Source organism: Osmerus mordax, chromosome 23 (genome assembly GCF_038355195.1).
Source record: "Osmerus mordax isolate fOsmMor3 chromosome 23, fOsmMor3.pri, whole genome shotgun sequence".
NCBI classification, from domain to species: domain Eukaryota; kingdom Metazoa; phylum Chordata; class Actinopteri; order Osmeriformes; family Osmeridae; genus Osmerus; species Osmerus mordax.
Genome location: NC_090072.1, coordinates 7,788,262 through 7,814,666, shown reverse-complemented (window position 1 = coordinate 7,814,666; position 26,405 = coordinate 7,788,262). Strand labels below are relative to the sequence as shown.

Sequence of the window (26,405 nt, the reverse complement as noted above, 5' to 3'; positions counted from 1 at the left end):
ATACAACTTCTGTACAAGGATTCTCAACATCTAAATATAGAACACACTAAAACTTAGTAGGATAGGTATTACAAATGTGAAAAATAGACTTAATGACCGCTTTGAACAGAGCAAACTCTGCCAAAACTGTCGCCATTCTGCTCAAGAACACGAAATGTATTGTCTTCAATAGGAGACCGCTCATAGTGCAGCATTCATTCAGACAATGTCATTCTGATCAAGCCAGAGGCAAATGTTATGGAAATCATATGGCATATCACATGGTGCATTATTTGATTATAGCAACAAGGCGTGAGGGCATCGCTTTGTTCAGCAGTTTTCCTCCAGCTTTGCTGTTTGCATCCAGTCATGTGCAAACAGTTAACATATTAGAACTCAGGCCCCATAGACAGCTATCGCTGCTAATGCTAACATGGGAAATCGAGAGCACTGTATTGACGTCTTACACATAGGCAGGATGTTCAACACCCTGTCTCTCTCGATTGGTGTCACGACAGGAGCTGACCCAGAAGACACTGTGAGCTGAGCAAACACAACTCCCCTGTAACACCAGGAATTTGAGATGGACTTAACCAATGACATCACCGCTGCAGAACAAGCTGGTTGTGAAATTCTGCCAGTCCTAAAATGGAGTTCCTGGTTCGGGGGGGCACACTGACCAATAAGCAGCGTGTTCCCACCTTTTTAATAATGACTCAAATCAGTAGGTATGGTTAGAAAATGTGAAGGCAAAACATTTCAGAACTGCGGATTTGACTTAAAGTTTGTCAAATCATTTCACCACTAATTCATCTGATAACTGACCGTTCATATTGGATGAAAGCCATGAAACATGCTCTTACGGTTGACATTTATGACAACCTGTGAAAACCTTTTATGATAACAATAGACCCATTCAGCGTGTGTCGGGGTGAGTCTAGAGAGTGGGTTTACAGTGGGTGTACATCTGTGTTAATGTGCATTATCAATTGGCACTCCACAGTTTGCAGTGTTTAAGGTCAAAATAAGAACGAAAACAGAAAAAGTGAAGTAAAGTACCCCTGCAGTAAAGAAGTAAAGGAGGCAGGCTAGTCGTCCAATCTCAAACAGGAGAGAATGCGAGCACGTCATTCAGCGGTGCTCATTAGCAAGGCCAAACAAACAGGGCCAATGCCTCAGGCCCACACAAAGACCACTTTGTGAGCCACCCTCGCCGCAAGCATGGCACCCAATACAGAGTTCATAGGCAACGGAAATGAAAGGTCGAAAGAGAGCTGAAACTGGGACAGAATGCAGGGGGAGGGGGGGGGGGGGTACCGCAAAAATTTGTGAAGCTGACCAGCTCTTCTGCATACAGGCTTAGTGAGATAGAAAGTACAGTTTAGACGGCAAAACACTTCATTGTAAGCGTTCATTGTAGTAGTACAGAGCCATTTACAAAGTGGCATTGAATGATATTATGCTGATTGAATTAAGATTAAGATGCTGTATAGTAATGAAATAAACAGATACTTGTAAGGGAGAGCTGCTACACATTAACAAATTACAAAAATATGAAGGGAACTGGACATGGTGCTTACTTCGAGGTCGTCCAACGATCGTGCCAGGCTCATCCGCTTGTTCCCAAAGGAGCGTCGGGCAGAAGCACGGCCGACCCCAATGCCCCAGAATCTGGAGCTCTGTCATGGAACGAGGAAACTTGTTGTTAAGCCTACATCCCACTTGAAATACCACTTTTCAGCAAAGTTAAATACAGGAATGTATATTTTGACGAGCACCCTCAAGTGAAGCAACATTTTTATGCTATCAACACCGATTTTAGGCCAGCATTTGCTATAGTAAAAAAGAAAAAGTTTGAAGAACAGAAAATTAGATAAATATGCAGATATGTGTAAGTTAGCAAGTGGCATCACTGCTTTTGAATTAATTGTGACAGATTTGCCTTCAGAACCGTTGGTCCATATGCTGTGTCCTTAGCTAATGGGGGTCACGACATGCACTGCTGCCTAACTACTCCCCCCCCCCCCCCGCCCCACTGGGACTATGTGAATATGATTCACCACACACCAAGCTCTCATTAACACGCATGTGAAACATCCGTAGCATTAGTCTCACCGATGCAGAAGGGGGAGCGCATGAGGCTACGAGTCAGACATTGCGAAAGAAAACAGGCTGTCGGAGCATTCAGACCGGCCTATAACAAAAGCTTTCAATTCAACATTGTTCGTTTCATCGTTACACCTTAAATAAGTTAATTTCTTTACTGAATGCCGAGCGAGCGTGAAAAATGTATTTCGCCGGGAGGCCTACTATTATAATGGTGGGTGAAGCTGAGACTAATGTTTGAGCTGGTATACAGAATTGCTGGTAATTACCACCATATCACATGGGCTCTACCCTGTAATTTGCATGGCTTCCTGTGTAAAATTGTCTTGGAGCTGAACTGCCACAGACCATCATGATGAGACAGATGCACGATTCATCCCCTGCTCACAGGACAATAACTCTTGCTTGAATAAACAAGGAAGGACAAACAAAGCCACAGATAAACAGGGCATGTATTTCCACGTCTATTGACTGGGATACACGGAAAACATTCAGGAGGTCTTTCCCTGCTCTGCAATTTCCAAAATGATTGAGAGGAAAATGTATTTATTTTATCCAAAAGTGGCATTTGGGGAAACTAACCTCTCTGTTACAGAATGCCTTTCCTAAAACATTGTATCGTAGAAATTGTGCTGTAACTTTGTCTTCTCTATTATGACAACATCTTCAATCATGAGTGATAAGATAGAAAGTTGCCCACTGGTATTGCATGTCACCTTCACTGGTTGCTAAGGAAACAGGGACATCTGGTGGAGAATAAGGTAAAGCAGGTTAAACAGGAATTTGTGACAATGGCATCATTGAGAGCAACAAACAGGTGCCTTCACAGCTCAATTCACAGGCAATTGAGTGTTGGTCTTATTAGTCATATTAAGTGTCAACACCCTGCCCCAACAGACCTTACACCCTTTCAGTGTCTGGAAACCTAACTCTGTAAGACCATTTAATAGTTCTTGTGAAAATGAATTAGTCATAAAGTAAAACATAAAAAACACAACAACTTTTAAACAGATGTTCAGGAGAAAGACCTGCAAAGGTCTTTTGTGAAACACAACATTCACAATCATTACTATCCACCAACTATAGCAAAGTCAGAAAGCTCCTTTGACTCATGTACATATAATACCAAGTGATGCCTTTACTTCTCCAAATGCTATATAACCTGCACTATCAAACAAAGATGATAAAATGTATTCAACTCACCTTCATATTCCCATCCTTCCGGTACTTTCCACTCTGCTGTTCTCCATTGAAGACTCTTTTGGTCCACTCCCCCCTCTGAGGGACCTGTCTTGGGGGCAGCATCATGATGGCCATGGCCTCAGCTGACTGGTACCTGTCTGCAGGTATTTGGTACATGGGCGGTGGAAGCACACCTGTGTTGCTGCTACAGCCTGACCAGCTCTGGGTAGAGACAGCCTGAACTTCTGGGTCTCCATTACGCCCCTTTGGCCACCTCTGCTTGACGGAGAACCATTTTTGGCTACTTCGGAGTGGGCCTACGAGGAAGTTCTGCTTTTTACCCAGAGGCACTGGAGGAGGTGGGGGCTTGAACTGGAACTCAAGCCTGGGTGGGGGACCTCCATACAGACTGGTTAGGGAATCAGGGCCCGGTAGAGATTCCGAAAGAGAATGTAAGCTACTTCCTGGATTAAGGTGATGGCCATTTTGCATGGGTCTGGAAGGCTCTTCGCCAGAAAGGTAATCCCAGGGACAGCTGGGGAGATGACCCCCGGGGTCGTTTCTGGGGGCAACGGGGAAATCCCTGTCCGCTCTCTCCTCAGGGGGGGAGGCGTTGCCGATCCCACTGTCTCCATTGCTGCTGCCGCTGCCCTTCTTGCTGCCACGGCCATCATTCTGGGTCTGCTGGTGAGCTTCCTGGTCTAGTCTGGCCCTCAGCTTCTCCACAGCTGCCCCCATGTCGCTGTACAGGACCGACACAAAATGGAGGATGGATGGAGGGGTTTGGGGAAACTCCAGGCAACCAAGGACATCTGGGTCTGGCGTGCAGTCAAAGCCGAACCGGCCGGCAACACCCAGATGTAAACCATGGTGGCCTAAGTCAGGGTCGATAAAAAAGACATGACATGACGCCTTCACAGGACCGTTCTCCAGGATATGGCCGTTGGTGATGTTGGCCGTGGTGACCAGGCAGAAGAAACGCCTGTCTTCAGCACACACCGACCCCAAGATGAGGTTCTCAGCCGGGAAAGCAGCCAGTACGGCTCCGGCGTCGTCGCAGAGGCGAATGCAGTCAAACATAATCTTCATCAAAACCAGCTTGTGGGTGTCCTGCTCTGTCCCCAACTGTCGTATCCGTCCACGGATGACCTGAAGGCAGGCGTCCTCGGACTCTGTCATGTTCAGGGCCAGTTCAGTAGAGCCCAAGTAACCCACCACCACGAGCATGTTTAAAATACTCCAGTCTGCGTCGGCATCATCCGGGTCAGTGAAAGCACAGTCGGTGTCCCCGCCTCGAGGCTTCTCCTTCTCGCGATGAGGTCGCGGCGTGGAGTTCCAGGTTTGCGCCCAGTGGGACATGTCAGGCTCTGACACAGGCCTCTGTTTGGCTGGGGTGCCATTCATTGATTTACAGGGGGAATTACCGGAGTTGTCGGAAACAGTGCGAATAACCGACCTCTTCGGGGAAAGCCCTTTTGTGTCTGCACTGCCGAAGTCCTCATCACTGCCAATGGACTCCAACTGGGGCCTGACGAGCACAACCAAGCGCAGGGGACCTTTACAGGTGCCAATCAACTGCACTACAGCCTCGTGGGACGCCTTAGACACGTCGGTTCCGTTGACACTCATGATGCGATCCCCCTGCTTGAGTCCCACCTCGTCTGCGGGGCTACCTTCCAGAATACCGCTCAGGAGGCACGGGCCTCTTCCTGATATGGTAAACCCATATCCTGTCCGACCACGGACCACGTCTACTCCTCTCAGCTCAGTCAGTGAGTTTAGCTCCAGCCGCCTCCGTGCTCCTGCTGGTTGAGCCAGCATCTTCATCTCGTTTGCGGGGCGTTCTAGGACGCGGAGCGTGGGAAGTAGCCTTGATGTCACACCGGAGCCTTATCCGTCTATTGCCAACACCAATGTGTCGTTGTCATTATGTATTTAGATATTACAGAGGACAGAGACCCACTATAAAAAGCAGGACAATTACTTTGTTGTTATAAAGTAATATCTGTGAACTAAACAAATAGCTTACTATGCTTTTCATGCTATTCAAAGTCTATGTCGTTTGTTTACCTAAGTGAAGCCTACGCACTAGCTTCTAAAGACTGATACAAAATATTCAAATACAGCATAATATAGTTATTTTCAGTTATTACTAATGTAGTCTACCAGAAGTCCGCTCAAGTAGTGACCGTGTCTCTGGTCTGTACAGGCTGCAAATTAAATCCCATACTGCACACAACACGGTGCCAGCTGGCGGCCCCCTCCTCAAGGAAAGTCCAATCAAAGCCCTAACTCCATGCACGACGTGGGCAAAGCAAACGACACAGCTTGTGCGCCTCGATTTCGTTGCATTGAACCGTTTATTTTTTATACTATTGTGAACATTTAGCTAATCTGTTTGACTAAAAAATTTTGAAATGTTTTGCTTAAGGATTACGTGCAACTACACTCCACACATTTACAATGTAAGCGAATGCTTCGCTGATAAAGCTACTACAAAGTATTACCTCAAAGTTGAGTCTTGTGAGTATAAATCGCATATAATGTCAGTAAATCACCGCTGTAACAAGTCCGTGCATGTGTCGTTTCCGCATAATGATTTATTTTTTCAAAAGTTTCCCTCCTGTATTCCATATGGCAAAAACAAACACAGCCCGCCTCCAGTCATTGTACTTAACCACAAAGCGTCTTTCATAGTAACCATGACACCGTAACGTCCCAAAGCACGTGATTTGTTTCATTGGTCAATCCCCCTGCCTGTCAGGTTCACTATTCAAATATTTGTGGTGATACTATTGGCTATGATTTGCAGACAGACTGGAATCAATGCAGCAAATGTACGTGTCCCACAAACCGCAATGCAACAAGGTTGAGAAATCGAATGTTATTCGGTTGCATATAATTAGACATGTGAAATACTGTAATAGAGGGAACACGTTATCATCGACAATCAAATGTAAATAAAATGCATAAAGATTTCAGTACCAGTTCATAATGCCCAAATTCGCGCATTTTAATAAATTTTAATGTGGGTTAGGTTCTGAGAACCCCCGCAGCCACATCCCGGTTAACAAATAATATTTGTGCTTTGTGATCAAAGGGCTGAAAAGGAGGCGAGGGTAGTCAAATCACATGGCTGATCCCACATATACGCCCTGCAGCAAGAACAATTGGCAGAGTCAGCCATGGGAATAATATTTTGCAAAATATATTCATCAATACACATTACATGCATTATTGAACCACCCTCAGTAATGTACAATATGCTAATCTCTGAAGATCAGTTGTCTTGTTTTGTGAATGGCCCCATCTTGTGAACATTAGAACTTGTATATTCACTGTGGTATCCAGTAGTCATGTCTTCATGCTTTGACTAATCAACAGACTTTAGTCCAGGAACTGACATTTTCCCCATCTAACTAAAAAGCCATACTAAAACATAAAAAGGCAATTAAAAGGTAAACTTGCTATCATATTCGACAATGCCAAAAGTAACAATTTCTCCTAGATCTCAAACAACTCATTACTGTGAACCCTGACCCTTCAACTGTCCCGTTTCTTTGGCCCCACCCTGGGCCCAGGCTTTGGGTGGGACGGTGGGTAGCTGGATCATCTTCTCCAGCAGGTTCATCATGCGGTCCTGGAGCTGCAAGCTCTGGACCTGGTGGAGGTTCTGCTGATGCATGACCCTGCGGACCTCTCGGCAGGTTTCCTCCACCGCCCGGCTCACTTTCTTCTGCTCTACCAACATGGCCTCCATCACCCTCAGCTTCCTTCTTTTCAGAGACTGCTGCTTGGTCTCAAGTCTCCTCCTCTTGAAATGTGGCACATGAACACTAGACATGGAGAATATTTTAGTTTTGAGAGAAGTTAGACTTTTTTGGAACATAAAATGTGTACAAATGTGTTCAGAGACCTAAACCCAGTTGAAATGACATTTTGGTATATAATTTTATCTAAAGGGCAACCAGTACAACCCCAATTGTTATAAAGTTGCTCTCTGAACCTGACCTGAAACCATGAAGCATACCATTTTAATGTATTCAAAACAGGTAAGAAAATCGTATTAGCCCCTGGCCTGGTTCCCTTTACCTGGAGAGCTCTGGAGAGTTAACACTGGCCGAGGAGACTGAGAACTCGTCCTCTTCTTCTTTCATCTCCTTTTCGTCAGATGTGCCTGTGTACTCAGGCAAGAAGCCCAGACATATGGTCTCTGGCTGAGACAGTAAGTTCTCTGGCTGCGAGGACGTGGACGGGCCGGGGGACTGGCGTTCTAACTCGTTGGTTTGTCCATTCTCAGTGATCTTGGTGAATATCTTATCTATGGCTTTGTAGTACGGCCATTCTATTGTCATACCTTTTGCCGTCATGCATTTCTGTCTCCTGTTCAAGAAGTAAGTAGGAGTAAGTTGTTAATTTGAGTGGTCAGTTAACATTAGTGAGCCAAAGACCCAATCAATTCTGTGTCTCACTTGTACCTTGACAAATGTACATGGCAAATCTAGTGTTGGCATAGACAAAGTGGTTAGAGAACAAACCCATCTCCTAACTATAAAAGGCAGGTTTGTGTGCGTGTGTGTCTGTGGCTCAATTATCACAAGAACCGGGCACTATCTGAAGTTCAAAATTGGCAGGTGTGTTGCTCAGGACCAAAGGACATGATTCACATGTGATGTTGTGTGGATGTGGTTCTAAACAAATAAATATATATACATATGTGGTTTCACCTCCATGTTGAGCTTCACTAAGTGATGGAGCCATGGACAATGGGCTTGTGATAAATTCAGATTAGTTTGTTAATTTTTGGGGGGTTGTGGGGTTGTGTTCAACATTCCATAGCCAATTCCCCAAATACATCCACCATCACAAACATTTAGCATATTCCAAAAGAAGAAATAATGAATGCACTGGGTCTTTGTGTGTAAGTCTGGTAAGTCTGTTGTTCATTTGTTTCACAAATTACATTTACATAAATTCAATATAGGAAACAAAAATGATTCATTCACCAGACCCAGTCGAGTGGTGAACGAATCATTTCTGTTTCCTCTACTGAGCCAATGCAACAGTTACAAGAAAAATGAATGAAAGACTCATACCAGAAGACTCAGTTGAGTGGTGAATGAATCATTTCTGTTTCCTGTCATTTCCAATAGGAAAACCTACAAACTATTAAATGGGAATTTAAGAAATCTAATTTTCCCAAAACAAGCTATTTGTTTCTTTACTCTCACCTGTATTGGAATGACATGTTTGTGATTTTCATCTTTATCTCCTCCTTGGGGCGATGTTCTCCAGTCAAGCTGAAAAACCTCTGAGACATCTTTTCATAGATCTTGGCATTCCGTTTACTCTTTCTCAATTCAAAAAAGTTTTCTTCCCACAGGGACAGAAGGGTCTTCATCTCTGCATCAGTCCAGTTTCGGGCCCTTCTGTGTTTTTCACTGTTGGCCTGGAGTAGATAGCTATAGTCTTCTGCAGCCATTTTGAAAGCACTCTCTCCTCCTGAGTGTTTGTTGTTGTCCACAAAAATATAGAGCCTTTAATTGCTCACTTGTCCCTATATACCATAAGGTTTCTCCAGTAAGTCTATAGAATGTGGGTGTAAAATGCCACACACCACACTGCCTCTGCTGTTTTCCTGAGCTTAGCTGAAAGAGGACTCAAAATGGGGCCAAGGGCATGGGAGGGATCATGTTAAAAGCTTTTAAAATGGAGACTTGCGAGTGTGATGTCACGTTGCCCTGACAACCAGGCTTGTACCTCCCCTCTTCAAACCACTCCCTCTTTGCCTGCCTCTCACTTATTTCCATTACCATTACAAAAAGCTTTTAGCTGAAAGGCTCTGGGTGAGACAGATTACACAGGAAACACATTTGAACCCCGGGGGAGGGGAGCCAGCGCAAAAGAAGGAATAATTATTTTTGTTTCCTTGGCAACAAGACCTTCAATTTGGCATTCAGTCAAGACAACGTTTTTTTAAAAGCTTTTAATAACAGACAGATGAGTCTGCAGTAGAGTCTACAAAAGTGATACAATAAACTTATTTGAGTTTCCTGTTAAAGATAAACTGGGAGACTCTTAATAGCTCACTGTTCATGTTTGTAAGCCAACACTTGAACAACCCTCCCTTCCTCCATTATGATGGCTTTAGCTTGCGGAGGTGGTGGTTGTGGGGAGGGGTGTAACACAACACCCACTCCAAACAACCTACACCCCTTTATCATCCTGGAAAGACGTTTAACTTGACCAATCAGAGGAATCTTACTAAGGCACATACTTCTTATCTGCTTCTACAACACAATTGACACAGACTTAAATAACAACCAAGCGCACGAGCCAAAACAATGCCCCTTTCAGTAAGTATCCTCCTTCACCACAAGCCCACATTTAAGTCATCAGATTAGAATACAAGGCTCGTCTTTTACTTAACTTCACTCCATCTTTATTAGCGCTGTCCAGTTGCTGTCGTTGTCTTAACTCAGTTTCGCCCTGATTAAAGTCCTCTAAACCATCTGCTTTCTGTAAACTGACAGAAGGTGGATCCTGCTATGCCACTATAGGTCCTAATCCATCATGTCTGTCAATTATTCCCCTTTCTCCATTGAGAATGTAAAAGGAATTGAGAGATGAATGTTGGTTTAATGGTTTCTTATTTCTGCCTGGCAGGGTGATTTCCACGTGGCAGAAAATCAAACCTTGGTTCTGATTTTTTCAAAACTGATAAAACACAATAGTATGACAACTAGCAAGGATTGAGGATTATGTGTCCGGTAGAGGGTGTTGCCGAGCGGGTTTTCACTTCAATTAAAGAATGAAATAATGTGTGGTAAAACAATAGCCAAAAAACTAATAGGTTTTCAACAATGTTTGAACAGAGGCAGCTCACAAATACTGTGTATTTGGAGGATGCACTGTTCGATCGCCTTGACAGACAACGCTGTATGTAATCTCTTTAAGTGTTGTATACCTTCCACTGTCATTTAAGAATTTCCCAGTTGCCCATTTCTATTGAACCAAATAAAACGTCATTTGATTGGAAACGAGTTGGTCGGATTTGTTAATAATTTTTTATACTTGGTGGTGGTGGCTTAATGCTGCATGAGACTACTATTCTGCTAGGCTATCTGAGAATGAGGCCACCCTGTTTGTGTTTCTGTGACCTTTTAACAGTATTTTAAGACTTCATTACTGAATCCCCCTTGATAACGTACCATTATAAGTGTGCTTAGTTATTTTACCTTGTCTCATCTATTAGGGTAGTAGTGGGATTTAATCCAGACTACTAATCCAGGGCCCAGACTAATCTAGGAGCTAAATCTTCCATGAGTTTCTCATGGTGGGACTGAACACGAGAAGGCAGGAGTGTGATTAATCTTAAGAGGAAACATTAGTGCAATAAGATAATTAGTCCAAACTATCTAATAGTGCATTAAACCCTCTAACATGTCCCATACAACGTTTCTAATACTAATACCACTAAAATAACCTTCAAATAGCTTCCCTTAAGTTTTATACTACACATGTACAGAAATAAACAAGTATACAGTCAATGTGTAAAAATCTGACAGAACAAAGTCAAAACCATCATAATACTCATGTTCATTTAATAGTCCCACTGTTACTTTATAAGCAAGTCTTTTGTAGTTTATACATGTTACTACTTTCTGGCGTCATATTTTTCATCACTTGATTCATTCACTCCATTAACAACTTGTACAAAGTTTTTTTTTTTTTTTATCAACAGTTTTTACAAAGTGGTCATAAGTTTTCAACCATCACTTCATTGTCATCGATGTATATGTAGAGTTGAACAGTAACAAGAAGAGGACGTTTCACAAACCAAACTGAGCGGTGGAGTGACGGAATGTAACCTTTAGAACATGACGACATGAAGAAACTACATTACACGTTCCATCTGCAGTCATCCAAGGTGTTTCTGACCACAGGACAGGTCAAAGACAGCACCCTGTAACACACGTTATTATACAGCTGTCCCTTGCTGAGTATGTAGGCTTCATGAAGTGACACAGCCAAATACATAAAAAATAATAAAAACGTAATAGAAAATCAAAACAACAATTCAATCAAATAAATCAGATCTGTAATATACACATACCTTAAAAAAATGTTATGTAAAATGTTGTAAATAAACATATACATACAAGGCATACATGTATACAAAGTATATCAACTATTAACGTTGGCCAACACTGGTATGTCAACACATACTAATACACATTTTCAATAACAGTACCACATCATTTGTCCACTGAGGACAAACTGACTGGGTGCTTGGCCAAAGGTGGATCGATAACAAGCGCAAATATGTCACAAAATACCTGTTGATGGCAGAAACAGATGAGGTGAGAAATTAATAATATTCTAAAGTACCAGCATTTAAATAAATAAAATTAAAGATTTTACATTAGATTTGAATTGATCTAATCCAGCTAAAGATTGTATTGTTGGTTTCACAAAACGGTGGTCATCTAATGTTTTAGTCTAACTGTAATCACAAAAGACATGACCATGGTATTGATTTCATTCTGACATCTCGCAGAGGGTCTAAATCTGACTTCACTCCTTCTGGGGTACACATGAATGGACTGTGAACATGATATATCCATCCATCATAAGTATCCTTATACAGAGAAAATAAAATGATTCCTTCAGGCAATTGGGGTGCAAACCAAATGCCAATTGATTTTGAGAAAAGGAGTCGTTTTCTGCGTAATGGTCACAAGAAAAGAATGACAGCGTACATACAACTTTAAAACTATGAACAGAAATGAAATGTATAAATGGCATAAACTCAAACAAGTTGTCAAGTATTTATAATGTACAGCAATGCATTCTTCAAAATGATACAGTAATCAATAAAATACTGAACCAAGGGTAAAAAGGGAATGTAATTCTTGATAAGTACCACTAGATGGCAGTAAACATCCATGCTCACACATGTCCAGTCAATAAAGTAGATTTTGATAGTGGCCTACACCTGCAATAAGAAAATTGTTACAATACTGCCTGTAGATTAACGCCCCAAAATCCCCCCATATTCTATCCTCTGAATTCTATATAATGCCATTCTTGCTATCTTTCACCCCTTTTGACCTCTCCCTAACAATTATTTCTTTATTCCACATAGCAGCAGCTCTGGTAAACTTAGTTTACCTATTCAACCGACCAAGTCAAAGTAGTTACATTCTTGATATCAGGCTAGTAGTAGAACTCTCACAGTACAAAAGACATCTTTTGTCCAACACTGAAATGTATGTGCACAGTGGTCCTAAATGTCTCACTGAATGATGTTTTTCAATTGTGACACCATTATAACAACAGAAAAAACAACAATTATCCTGTCTAATGTAAAACTGACCCATGCAACCAAGTCATAGCCCACCTGTGTACTGGAGGAATACTATTGGATCTCAGTAAGCACTCCTGAAACCTCACCTCAACCTCAGATTTTGTAGATTTTGTACTGTCAGTTTGTCGTTTTCCTGGCTGACCCTCTTCACTGGTTCATCTGTTCTTTTATTCAGTTATTTTCTGGTTTCCCCAGTAATTTCAGTGGTTCATGTTATAATTTGCACACACGTCATAGTTCATTGTTTGTTTTTTACGCTTTCTCTTTTGTCTGCTCAGTTCCATTGTTTTTCAGCATCTTTGTTTATGGACTGCTTCAAAAAGTCTCTATCCTACTGCTTCCCTATTGGTCCAGCTCAGTCTCTGGGAAGGCACTCCTCCTCTGTGATGCCCTGGGCCTTAAGCTCCTCCAGAACATTGTCCAGGTGGCCGGGGTCCGGGTAGCCGTGACCCGTCAGGTTGGAGCCAAACTCGGTCTTGTGGTGGACCTCGTTCCAAATGACCGTGTCTGACTCGCCCGTGGTACTGGAAGTTCCCACGGAGAAGATCAGTCTACGGTCCCACGCCACCAGCAGGAGCCTCAGCACCTGGAGGGGAAGAGAGGCGGTCGGGAGAGAGGGAACGGTTAAAAAAAAGAAAAAGAGAGTGAGAGAACGGGGTTCAACCAGGGAGAGTCTAGAAGTCATTACCATGCTGGCTGGATACACATGCTACAACAAACATGCTACCTATCTTCATGTTTACCTTACGTCCCTTCTCGCTGTCAGGGAGGTAGCAGTGTCTGGGGAATCCTCGGGCGGTGAAGGGCTTTCCCGGGTTCGGATGCTCAGGGCCCTGGCAGAGGGTCAAAGGTCAACATGACGCCATCAACCAATCCCACAGAACCTTCCGTGTTCTAGGAAGCGTCAGATGTGCATGTCACATGGACGAGCCGTACCTGGATGCCAGGTGGGATGTTGTAGATGATTCGGATGGTCTTGCAGTCTGGGTGACCGGGCAGGGAGTGGGGAATGACGTGGTACTCCATCTTGCCAGGGGGCTGGTTCCCCGTCTTGACCCCGTAGATGGTCTTGCAGGTGGGACACTGCAGGCTGCCGTCCTTGTTGCCATTGTTGTACATGGCGACCAGGCACTGGAGGTGGTACTGATGGCCGCACTGCGCCAGGCGACCCACGGACTCTGCCCGGGAGATGCCACCCACGCCGGGGCCCTTGTACCCCGAGGGGCCCGCCAAGGCCTCCATGCAGATGGTGCAGTCCTGAGGGGAGTGGGGGAAGGGGGTAGAGATGGCCAGCGAGTGGAGAATAAAGGGGCGGTTGGGGCAATGGACAGTGCGGAGTTCAGAGTGCACACAGAGAAAGGCCTCAGTAGCAGGATTGAAATGAATCGAATGAAAGAGCTCGGTTGACTCACCTCCTCAGGGGGGTTGCGGACTTTCTGAAGGTACCTCTTTACAACCTCCTCGGGAGTCTTGCCTGAAAGAGAGTTCATGAATAAATCGCCCTGATGACGTTTGTGCACCAACGGTGCTCGTGTGTATTTGTCTGCTAGTCTGTGTGTGTGTGTGTGTATACTTTCAGTGTGTCTTTCACATACACACCTTTGCGGGCCTGTTTCTTGGTGGTCTTACGGCAGCAGTGGCCCAGACCAGGAACTGGCTTGATGTCACTCTTGCTGACAGGAGGAGGGTGGAGCACAAGCTTAGGAGGGCGGGTCAGACAGACAGGAAGTCCAGCTGCACTCATCAGGATCCCTGTAATACCTACACAAGGCCAGCAGGGGGGGCAGTGAGAGGATGTTTCTTGTCTGTAATTTGGATGCAGTAGAAGCATTCATTACAGGCACCTCGAAAATATTTGGCATACACTGAATGAGATTTTTATTTTATTTTTTATTTTAAGAGCAGTGACTTGATATTTTGGACTGCATGTTGGACTTCTATGACAACTGGGCAATACTAACGTTGTCAAGTGAAGTTTAGGAATATTTTCCTGAATTGGAAGGGACTTTACTGTCTTACCTGCTAACGCAGGGTGGACAGGACTTGATCCATTCAGGTTCTTCACTGGAACTGTTGGCACTCTGAAACACAGAACCAATAACTTTGAATAAGTCACCAAACCCCTGATGTTACTTAATTTTTATTGGAGCCATTACAAGTAGGCACAGAAAGCCAGCTGCTTAGTCGTGGGTGGAATGCAGGTGGCTGTATTACGGGTCACATCATGTTATCAGGTCAAAGAGCTTTTACCAAGTCATGCAGACATATGGACTTAAGTGGTACATGGACCAGAATAGCACCTTGAAGTGTGTTTGTGCTGCCAAAGTCTATTTCCTACTAAGTTCCTCTATTTCCACCAAACAACAACTACAACAGGAATCTCACAACTTGTGAGATCCAACCAAATAACTGCAAAGACCGATCCCATGCTCTATAGATCAACATAATCAGATGTGACATCGTTGCATCGTGGTAAAGGACATAGACAACCAGACTTGTTCGACCAACAATTGGTTAATTGCCTTTAGATGCTTAAAAATCCTTTGCCGGCTTTCTCATTAAACAATTTATTATTTTGTTTTGAAATGAGCTATCGAGCAGCTATTGAAAGCAGGAAGCGAAAGGGATGCAAAATATAAAGTGTTTCATAAGGCGTTTGTACATTTCTCTCCTATGCCTCACTTGACACTCGCTTCCATTGCCACGTGTCAGTCAAGTAGAAGGCTTGGTTATCTGCATTTATATACATACATACACAGTCCTGCGCCTTAGGCACCCAAGATTTTTCACAGAAATGTTGTCTTAGGATTGTTTTTCCCGTCTTCAGCATTAGTGTGTCCGTAGAGAAGAAGAATATTTAGATCATTGTCTGGTCCTTTTGTTTCCGTATTTCTGGAAGCATTTTTGTTGGACATTCATCTTTTCCTTGTGCCTGAGACCAGGGGCATCGTTAGACCCTTTTTACTGGGGCACGTGCCCCAGTATAAATCTGCTGTGCCCCAGTAAAATCTAAAGTTTGAGTTTTAACAATGTATTAGTCAGTGCATTAATTTAGATTGATAATCCCGGAAAATTAACGCAGTATCCCAATCAACGCTTGTAAAAGTGTTTAACCGAGAACCCAAACCTATATGCATTCAGAATTCCATGTCAGCGTGCTCTTCTGAGCTTGCCAAATAGCCACTGCTTCAGGTCCAGGGCGGTATTCCAGAAAGCAGGTTAAGCAACATAACCAGGTAAATTAACCCACCAGCTGATTCACAATGTTGCAGCAACCTACTGGCAATGTTGCTACAACGCTGGGTGTCAGCTGGGGAGTTAACTTACCCGGGTATGTCACATAACCTGCTTTCTGGAATACCCCCCAGGTGTCGGACTCGGCACACAAGTCAGAATTGAGGTAGGCTAAGAAACATTACAAAACTAAAGATAGTTTCTAAATGATAAGCCTACCGATCATCTTATTTTGACTAAAACATAAAAACAATATTACATGAAGCCCAAAGAACAGTATTTGCGCTCAAATGAATGCAAAAACTATTTGTGCACTCCCGTTAACTATTGATGCCCCTGCCAAAGCGGATATCAAACTTGCATCCCTGAACTGTTGTATAGTGGGTTAAGCAAAGGGAGTTTCTATAGGCTAGTAGTGCATTGTGCGCAGCAAGCTTGAAAGAAAAAAAAAGGATATGAATTAGGGGCCTGTGCCCCAGTAGTGTTATGTCTAACAACACCTCTGCTTGAGACTTTTGCACAGTGCTGTAAAGGGTTAGGTCATCTTCATGATGAGGTCACCTTTATCATGCCATATCCTCTACGTAATATGAACCAGTAACAAAGAATACTTACGGTCGGCCAGTTTGAATGATTGTCATCTTTGCGAGTTGAGCGCAATGGCAACCACTTCAGACTAGAGCAAGTATCCTATCTGCTTTTTGCTGCTGTTTCTCAGTATTTTAGCTCCTCTACTTTGTCAAGTGGCTATTCCTCATTCTCCAACGCAATCCTTGACAAAAAAAAACAGACTTTGGTTTTGCACTGCAGAATCTCCGTATGCTTCTCCCGCCCTCTGTCTCTCTCTTTCTGTGTGTGTGTTTCAGTAGAGTGTGTGAGCTGAAGTTTGAGCTCCGGCTTTTAAAGGGCTAATCCACCTGTTTACATCTGTTGATTAACCTGTCGTCACTGCCCTGAGAAACGTCACAGTGCGGATTACCTGTCAAGGAAAGCAACGGGCCACCAGAAGGCACACAGACTGCAGCACATAAAGTAAAACTGTCTGAACACTAGCTCGCTATCTATATCAAATGTTCTGGCCGAACCATACATGTACATATTAGTCTGAGTTCCATATTTTAATAAACATGGATGATATAGGGCTTGTTTGAGACACCACTAAACTGTTAGTCCTGACCATATACTAATTGAAGAAATTGGGATGTTATTGTGGTAGTGTTAGTGACCTGAAAACTGGAGGTTTACTGTTATGCAGGAGAGACACATACCCCACCCTCATCCTAAACATATTTCCATCCTATTACAGCTACAGTTCTTAATCTACCCAAAACAGTAAATTATCCTTTAACATGTCAGTGAACCTTATGAGACGTTTAATATGCATATTATAAATATGTGTTATAAATAAATACATGTACATCAATACTGTATAATTGCTAACATAGGTGAGGACATCATGGTTTTTCATCATTTTTAACAACACTAGATGTATGGTTAGCAACACTAGATTGTCTGAAACTTCAGTACTGTCCACAAAGTGTAATTTTCCTTGTGAAAGTCCTTGATATGTGCCGGGAAGACTCCCCCATGTGACGTAGAATGTCTGGGAAATTCCGTCTCAACGGGTCACCCATGCTTAGAGTAAACCTTTCTGCAAGCTGTTGTTGGCTGTATGAATGAATCAGCATCTTGGGAACTGGAGCAGTGGACATAAATACACAGGCGGTTACGTTCCTGCACTGCGAGACGAACGTGCTAGGAGTAACAGACAGATGGGAGGCAGAGAAAGGGAGGGAAGGGGGGGAGAAAAAGTGGGGAGGAAAGGAGACGTCGCACGGCCACGTTCCATTTGATCCAGGCTAATCTAGAAGCATTAGCGCAACCCCCATCTGGTCCAGAGGGAGATGGAAATGAAGGAGCTTAGAGAGCCACAAACACACACGCCTCGTCATCTGGCATTTCCAACCACACAGGCAGATTGTCAGACTCTGCCAATGGCAATTATTCGGATCCACTAACACATATGCACAAAACCATGCATAGGCCACTGTCCTCGCCCGTAACCTGTGACGTTTACCACTTCAGACCCAAACGTTCACTTGTCAACCATCTGTTCCCCCACCTTTCTCAAGTAGAAACTGTCAAAACACCAAGTCCATTACTTGGAAGCAGCTGGAACGCTAGTTTGGACATTGTGTTCCAGGTTCTCAAAAAACAACATACCAAAGTGAAGATGATACACTAACTGATTCAAAGTAGAACTATTCTATTCCATACTACTCAAAATTCTATCACATTTGTATTTTTGAACTCGTCAACAACTAACAATGAGTTACATCAGGTGATTCATCTGGTATGGTAAGGTAGTAGAGACAACCATACCAGACTTGTTCAGAGAAATCTAAAGGAAGTTTAATTCACACAAATACAGTTAGGTCCATAAGTATTTTCATCACAATTCAACACAATTTTCATCATTTTGGCTCTGTATACCACCACAATGGATTTGAAATGAGGCAATCAAGATGTGCTTTAAGTGCAGACTTTCAGCTTTAATTTCAGGGTATTTACATCCAAATCAGGTGAACGGTGTAGGAATTACAATACATTTTATATGTGGCCCCCCCCCCTTTTTAAGGGACCAAAAGTAATTGGACAATTGGCTGCTCAGCTGTTCCATGGCCAGGTGTATGTTAAGGGAGTTCGTTATTTCATTGACAAGGAGCAGATAAAAGGTCTAGAGTTCATTTCAAGTATGGTATTTGTGTTTGGAATCTGTTGCTGTCAACTCTCAATATGAAGTCCAAAGAGCTGTCACCATCAGTGAAGCAAGCCATCGTTAGGCTGAAAAATCAAAACAAAGAGAGATAGCAAAAACATTAGGTGTGGCCAAATCAACTGTCTGGTACATTGTTAAAAATAAAGAACGCACTGGTGAGGTCAGCAACACCAAAGACCCGGAAGACCACGGAAAACAACTGTGGTGGATGACAGAACAATTCTTTCCCTGGTGAAGAAAAACCCCTTCACAACAGTTGGCCAGATCAAGAACACTCTCCAGGAGGTAGGCGTATCTGTGTCAAAGTCAACAATTAAGAGAAGACTTCACCAGAGTAAATACAGAGGGTTCACCACAAGATGTAAACCATTGGTGAGTCTCAAAAACAGGAAGACCAGACTAGAGTTTGCCAAAAAACATCTAAAAGAGCCTGTACAGTTCTGGAACAACATCCTATGGACAGATGAGACCAAGATCAACTTGTACCAGAATGATGGGAAGAGAAGAGTATGGAGAAGGGAAGGAACTGCTCATGATCCAAAGCATACCACCTCATCAGTGAAGCATGGTGGAGGTAGTGTTATGGCGTGGGCATGTATGGCTGCCAATGGAACTGGTTCCCTTGTATTTATCGCTGATGTGACTGCTGACAAAAGCAGTAGGATGAATTCTGAAGTGTTTCGGGCAATATCATCTGCTCAGATTCAGCCAAATGCTTCAGAACTCATAGGACGGCGCTTCACAGTGCAGATGGACAATGACCCGAAGCATACTGCGAAAGCAACCAAAGAGTTTTTTAAGGCAAAGAAGTGGAATGTTCTGCAATGGCCAAGTCAATCACCTGACCTAAATCCAATTGAGCATGCATTTCACTCGCTAAAGACAAAACTGAAGGGAAAATGCCCCAAGAACAAGCAGGAACTGAAGACAGTTGCAGTAGAGGCCTGGCAGAGCATCACCAGGGACGAAACCCAGCGCCTGGTGATGTCTATGGGTTCCAGACTTCAGGCTGTCATTGACTGCAAAGGATTTGCAACCAAGTATTAAAAGTGACAATTAGATTTATGATTGTTAGTTTGTCCAATTGGGGGGGGGCACATATAAAATGTGTTGTAATTCTTACACCGTTCACCTGATTTGGATGTAAATACCCTGAAATTAAAGATGAAAGTCTGCACTTAAAGCACATCTTGATTGTTTCATTTCAAATCCATTGTGGTGGTATACAGAGCCAAAATGATGAAAATTGTGTCAATGTCCAAATACTTATGGACCTAACTGTACATGAATAAAAGCAGCTAAAAACAACTCAATTGAAATTGTATATGATCATAACTTATCATTAATGTCATGAAGAACTTGAATAACCAAATACATTACCAACAGACAGGTACCAGTACACACTCGCAGTTAAAGTGAGATACTGTGTGAGTTCAGGCCCACAACAAAGGCTTGGGGAACGTTAGGATACAGACAAAAGGAAAACATGAAATACCGTATTAGTAATATTACTTGAATTTTGTCATTTTACAATGATATAATGTAAGATTGTTGTTGACATGATGTTAGTGTTGCACTGTGTCTGGGTAAAAGCCAGACCATTCCTGGGCACTGACCACTAAAACACGGACAACTTTGCACTCCAGGTTCTTGATCATCTGCTGGACTTACTACGACGTACTCACTTTTTGTATGTTGGTTCGGATAGCAGTGTCTTCCAAATGAATGAAAAGGAAAGCCAAAGGAGCGAGGGGGAGGGGCTGAAGGGATGAGAGCAGACTCCTGACCAGTGACGCTAGTCTTTTAAAGACACCAGCAGGTATTCCCATTGGATGAGCCCGACCTGGGGAGCAGCGCCTTCCTCTCACCTGCTCTCTTTCTCAGATTGTATGATCAAACAAAGACTGACAACAGGAACATTGCCTCTTTCAAGTACTTCCTTGAAGGGTTTTTATCACAGGATATAGAAAACTATCGTAATTTTTGTGACAAATCTTGATAAATGTTTTCATGATATAATTAGATCTAGTGTAGTCTTGGAAGATTTATTTTATGATAGTAATCATGTATACATTAGTTCCACATTGCATATGTTAACAGACCACTAAGTTATAACAAATTTGGCATAAGTAAAGATCTACCTAAAATAGCAATCCAACAGGTTTACAAGATAAAATGGGTCTGATTCTATCTAAAGAGTATGTGTCACTCTTACTACAAATTTAATTGGGCTTCAAGGTTATTCATAAGCCAATAGGAAATGTCACTATCTCTTGAGGAAAGGAGACTCATATATTCCAAGAATGAATCAACTTCACAAACAGCAGTCAGGGAGCAGGCAGGTAGCTTAACTGACAACAGCGCCCCCTGGCCAACACAGGAGGTCCCTGCAGCCGCTTTCTCACAACAACACATTTCTTCACACTCCACATATTACTCTTTCAATCATGACACATAGTATTATTTTATTTTTTTGGGGGGGGAGAAGCAGAGGAGACTCCATGATGTTTGTGCTCTGACATATTGGGTCCAGGCAGTCAGTTCTTTCACAGGAAGAAGGGAAGGAGATGCTGCTTCGTGTCAACCACGTCTTGATTTATGGCTGGGGATAGGGTTGCCTCACAAACCCCCCTCCAACTCCCAATCCACCAACTGTGACACTGCCTTTCTCTTTTTACTCAAACCAACCAACACCCATCCCGTACTCACCCCACAGTACGTACGGCTTGCCAATCTCACTCACAGGACTAACTCTACCAGCAAGAGGTACACAACCCCCCCCCCCACACACACACACACACACACACACACACAGCCACACACACACACACACACCTTCTCAGACTAACAATTAGTCCACTGTGTGCCTCCATCGAAACCAACCCCCCATCCCCACCCCCACCCAACCTGAGAACCCCGTATACCCCTGCCATTTCCCCTGGTCCATATCTCAATCCCTGCATCAGTCTCAGGCATTATTCCACAAATGGGAACCAGGCCTTGACTGTGCCCACAAGGGTTGCCATGGAAACCAAACCCTGACACACACACACACACACACACACACACACACACACACACACACACACACACACACACACACACACACACACACACACACACACACACACACACACACACACACACACACACACACACACACACACACACACACACACACACACACACACACACACACACACACACACACACACACACACACACACACACACACACACACACACACACACACACACACACACACACTCACACTCACACTCACACTCACACTCACACACACACTCACACTCACACTCACACCCTAAATGCACACAAATACACAGACAAAATTGGGGGCAGTGGGCCTCCAGGAATGAGCAAAGCCTGGGAATTGGGTGTGTGGATGTTGACTTACTGGGTAGGGGAGGAGAGGGGGGGATGTGTATTAAAGGATAACACTGCATCTCAACACCCGGGCCTATCTCCTTTTCTCTCTAACTGGGTGCGTAAATGTGTGAAAATGCAGCTCATTTCATGTGAATGGAATGTGTTTACATGGGAATGCTGATCAGGTAGTGTTTGTGGTAAAGATTAAAGGCATGTGAATGCTAATGAGTGTTTGTGTCAGAAACTTCACAGCGATTATTTGGGCATGACTTGCGTTTTAGTACTTCAGATGAAATTCTTGTCAATCATAAGTTTTCAAACAAGAACATGCACTTTGAGTTGAGACTAGCCAATTAAAGATACCCAACTGCATAAGTTCAAACTTGATTAGAAAATATTTGTCAAAACTCTACCTCATTATATCTCTTTGTGAGCACCTCCAGAATTCAAATGAGCACAACAACTGCAAATTGCATTCAACTTAACTTCCGCCATCAGTTTGAACAAACAATTTCAGGCAGGTCTTCACAGTTTTGTGCTCCACGGACAGCTGGGTGGATAGGTTACTCACCCAGACGCAATGAGGGCACGGGACTGGGCCATGGCAATGCGTTGCAGGGCAGGTCGACTCAGCCCTGCCAGGCTGGCGCGGGGCGGTAGAGGGGCAGCGCAGGCGGCTGCGGCCGCAGACACGGGGCCGAGGACGCGGGCGGACGGCGAGGGCGTACAGGAGGAGGCAGCGGTGGAAATGAGGGGCTGGGCCGGAGAGGGCCCCAGCGGCAGGGTGGAGGAGGCCGAGAGAGAGGCGGAGGAGGAGGGGTGCGGCGGGGAGGTGGCGCTGGAGGCGGCGGAGGAGGGCGGCGGCGGGGGCGGGGGCGGAGGGGGGAGAGGCGGGGGAGGCGGGCGGGTGGAGTTGAGGGAGAGGGCGGCCGTGGCCGAGCCCAGAAGGGACAGCGAGTGGGCAAAGCTGCCGCCTCCAACCCCGCCCCCGCCGCTAGCCCCTCCCACAGATGTCCTGTGAGGGGAAAGTGACCTGGACAGGGACGGGGGGCGGGGTAGGGTCAGCGAGTACGACCCCCCCATGGCAGAGTAGCCCCCAAATTTGGGGCTAGGCGGTTTGTTCTGGGGAGGCCTCCTCCCAAGGGTGTGAGCCGACATGGCGCCCGCCTTGACGCTAAGGACCAGCATGCACTGCTGACACGCACACGGCTGGCCCAGAGACGTGATAGCCGAGGCCGGCAGGGCGCCGCTTGGGTAGGCACTGCCATTTCCAGTCCCACCTCCACTCACCCCGAGCCCCATGCCCACTCCAGACACCCCCACCCCCAGGAGTCCCCCAGGAGCGGGCCCCCAGGCGTGGTGGGACTTGGGCAGGGGCCCCGACACCAGCGGGTAGGCTAGGTCCGAGCGTCGCTGGATACGCCTGCAGCGCTGCGTCTGCCCGTTGATCTGGGTCATGCTCTGGAAGTCGATGAGGTAGCAGAAGCCCAGCGGCGCCAGGTCCAGCCAGGGCTGCTGGCGGTCGCGTGCCGCCTGGATGGCGATGCCCACCTCCGTGTCGTAGGCGGTCCAGGAGCCGGTGTCGTTCTCCCACTCCCACAGCCAGCCCTGGCCCGGTGCTGAAGTTGGGTCGTAGAAGCTGCGACGCACAGGCCGTAGAGTACCTGGGTGGCAGAGACAGGGCTGTCACACTATACATTGGCGTAAATCATTAGCATCCCTGTTCAAGAAACCAGTAGGACTCAATAATGATTTACAAGCAACGCTAATAACTGATATTTATGTGACATAAGGTGGTCCACTATCATACATTTACATTATGTTTTCCACTATGTACTCAGTATTTTAACAAAACATGTTACCATAAAAGAACTTCAATGTAAAAAATCAAAAAAAAAAATCTGATTACAGTCAGGCACTAGATGAGACGTTTGGTAGGCAACTTGCTACTGTAATATTTGCGGTGTACAAGCAAAGTACAAAGGCAACAAATTCAACATGTCTGTGTGTGATTGCTAAGAATTTGGGCAAACAGGTTGCCCCTGGTAACGGTACTCAATGTCCTCGAATATGATTGGCCGTTGGCCTATATCCGGCCCAGTGCTGGCCATGTTTGCTTTCCCAGAGTCCAGAGTTACTCCAAGGATTTTTGGTCAAACCATGTCACAGTAATTACACAGATTTCTCACTCTGAAATCTCATCTTCTTGATTGATATCTAGTTAGTATTGTTTATTTTCCAGGAAAATTAGTCTGTAGAAGGAGTCTTCATTTTTTCCTACATTAAATTGGAAACTGCATGTTAAATGCATGTTCAGAAGACCACAATAGCTTCCTAATTGATTTGTCATAATTAGGCCTGGTGCTCATTTCAGACTGTTTTTCCACATTTCTCCCCTGTTGTGGTCTGAAACTTGGACCCAGGTAATTTCTTTGATAGGACATTGATAGTCCCAAAGTCTAGACTACAATGGGAATGTGTCTTGGGACTCCTGACTACAAATAACTCCTAATCTAACTAAAACACTGAATGAAATTCCTAGATTATGGAAATTTATGATATGATTTTTTTTTTTTTATGTGCCATTTATCTTTAACAAATGATGTGCTAAATGAAAACAATTTGTCTATTAAAGATGTGTTGAAAAGGCCAACAATGCCAATGACTACATGTGTGGATGTAACAGAGCAATTCATTCATCAAACCCAGTCCCCCCAAAACTACCCACTTTCCCAATGACCTCAGACTTTTGCAATTCAGCCCATGCCCCTCTCACTCTCTCATATTTGGGCTTGGACACCCCATCCCCTCCCGTTTCCTGCAGCTTGGTTGGGAATCAAATGGAATAAAAGCTTTTGTCAGATGGAGTTGAGGCAAATGGTGGCATGGTGAAGTCTTGGGCAAAGAAAGTTAAGACATCTGGCAGGTCTCCTGCCTTCCCTCAATTATCTGTGTGAGAAGACTTGCCTCTGTGCCAACATGATCTATCAGAGCAGGAGAGGGCGAGACAAGAAGAGCTAAGCTTTCATGAAATGAGATGCAAGTTAAAGGGACGTTTTTAAAACGGGAATTTAGAAATAAAGGTATGACACAGCACATTAAGTCTGAGGAAGCAACCTGGGTATTTCATTCTGATACACACTGACCCAAAGTATCTCCCAAAATCTCATTAATGAATTAAGACAAGCAGGGGATGCATTTTATATGCTTCAAATCATGTCTGAGAGATCCTAAGCATGTCTCATGTCAAAATAAGAGTTGAAGAATGGCATATTTACAATATTTGACTTAGAACCCCTCCCTCATGGAGAACATAACACTCGTTAAATAGGCCCACAACGCATCAAGATCATCTGAAGAAGCGAGCAATCAGACAAAAACGATATCTTTTTTTAAATACATATTTAAAACACGTGATCCTGAGCAATTGTATGAATACATGTTTATGCTTTATTTAATCTAATGGGAGCAACTCTGCAGACGAAAGCAAACAAGGCCTCACACAGTTACCCACGAAAGGGCTACATCCAGTGTGCTAACACACCCAAAAGGACAAGCCAATATTGGGCCTGCTTCAAAACAACATAACAAAAACAGCTCATCAACACTAATTCTATCGCAGTAGATTTTAGACGCTTTTCTAGCCCGTCTTCGGTTTATTCTATTGCGATTATAGACGAACCTGTCACACATGTTCATCATCTTACCTGTGTCTTGGCGGAACTGGTGCATGGAATGCAAGTCAATGATGTAGGGCGAGAGACGAGTGTCCACCTGGCCTAATACAACACTACCACCCCGCGGGTCGTTGCGGATGACTGCCTCGATGTGGTGAGAGACGGCCGGGCTGTAAGGCCGCCAGCGTCCGTGCTCGTTCAGCCATTCCCATACCACTACGGCAGACGCTAGTAACATTCTACTCCTGCAAATGAAAACATCGTCAATGCATGCTCAAGGTAGTCTTCGTCAGACAAAAAAAACAACGCGCATCTATAACCACAGTGTTGCATCCATCTTGTACAAATTGGCAAGCCATGATGTTTCTTATCCCTCGAGAAATGTTTAAATGACAGTGGAGCAGCGATGCTGACAATAGTGGTGGACCCTACCTTCCATGTTGATGTAGCCGTATGCAAGGCAATCACTTCATCTCTTTGTTAAAACGAATGTAGCCTACCTTTTTATTACATAAAGCTAGATACAAAACCTTGCAGGTTCGTTGCATTTTACTCCCTATGCAGATAAATGACGTCTACTGCTATCTTTTCCAGGCACGAACAAGTTAGGGTGTGTTTAGATGCATTTTAGTCCCTTATCAGTGAAGCAGAGGAGTGGGTTACTGTAACAAGTGACAGATCTAGGCTACTT

At 44.2% G+C, this 26,405-nt stretch overlaps 3 protein-coding genes across 3 annotated transcripts in view; all 3 read right to left on the bottom strand.

Moving 5' to 3' along the window:
* rgs12a (regulator of G protein signaling 12a) overlaps positions 1-5,407 on the bottom strand; it is a 31,336-nt gene extending 25,929 nt beyond the window's left edge. Inside the window, exons 1-2 of the mRNA XM_067261689.1 lie at positions 3,289-5,407; positions 1,560-1,658 (exon numbers count right to left, since the gene is read on the bottom strand). Of these exons, the coding sequence (XP_067117790.1) occupies positions 1,560-1,658; positions 3,289-5,094 (1,905 nt within the window). The 5' untranslated portion in view covers positions 5,095-5,407. The remainder of the gene's footprint in view (positions 1-1,559; positions 1,659-3,288) is intronic.
* Positions 5,408-5,862: 455 nt separating this feature from the next.
* On the bottom strand, positions 5,863-8,900 carry msantd1 (Myb/SANT-like DNA-binding domain containing 1). The gene is made up of 3 exons (XM_067261671.1): positions 8,499-8,900; positions 7,360-7,650; positions 5,863-7,103 (listed from the first exon to the last, which is right to left on the bottom strand). The coding sequence occupies exons 1-3, from the start codon at positions 8,747-8,749 to the stop codon at positions 6,791-6,793; spliced, it is 855 nt and encodes a 284-aa protein (XP_067117772.1). The 5' UTR covers positions 8,750-8,900; the 3' UTR covers positions 5,863-6,790.
* A 1,965-nt stretch (positions 8,901-10,865) lies between these two features.
* On the bottom strand, positions 10,866-25,952 carry dtx4a (deltex 4, E3 ubiquitin ligase a). The gene is made up of 8 exons (XM_067261412.1): positions 25,745-25,952; positions 22,609-23,701; positions 14,657-14,718; positions 14,237-14,398; positions 14,050-14,111; positions 13,574-13,894; positions 13,381-13,470; positions 10,866-13,223 (listed from the first exon to the last, which is right to left on the bottom strand). The coding sequence occupies exons 1-8, from the start codon at positions 25,950-25,952 to the stop codon at positions 12,993-12,995; spliced, it is 2,229 nt and encodes a 742-aa protein (XP_067117513.1). The 3' UTR covers positions 10,866-12,992.
* Positions 25,953-26,405: the final 453 nt, after the last annotated feature.

Bases quoted from the DNA above. Each gene is read 5' to 3' on its own strand.
- msantd1 (XM_067261671.1), bottom strand. From the start codon at position 8,749: ATGGCTGCAGAAGACTATAGCTATCTACTCCAGGCCAACAGTGAAAAA. The intron at 7,651-8,498 runs GTGAGAGTAAAG...CTTCTTGAACAG, and splicing joins AACATGTCATTCCAATACAG to GAGACAGAAATGCATGACGG. The intron at 7,104-7,359 runs GTAAAGGGAACC...CTCCATGTCTAG, and splicing joins AACTCTCCAGAGCTCTCCAG to TGTTCATGTGCCACATTTCA.
- dtx4a (XM_067261412.1), bottom strand. From the start codon at position 25,952: ATGTTACTAGCGTCTGCCGTAGTGGTATGGGAATGGCTGAACGAGCAC. The intron at 23,702-25,744 runs GTAAGATGATGA...TCTGCCACCCAG, and splicing joins CCAGTTCCGCCAAGACACAG to GTACTCTACGGCCTGTGCGT. The intron at 14,719-22,608 runs GTGAGTAACCTA...TCTGTGTTTCAG, and splicing joins CGTGCCCTCATTGCGTCTGG to AGTGCCAACAGTTCCAGTGA.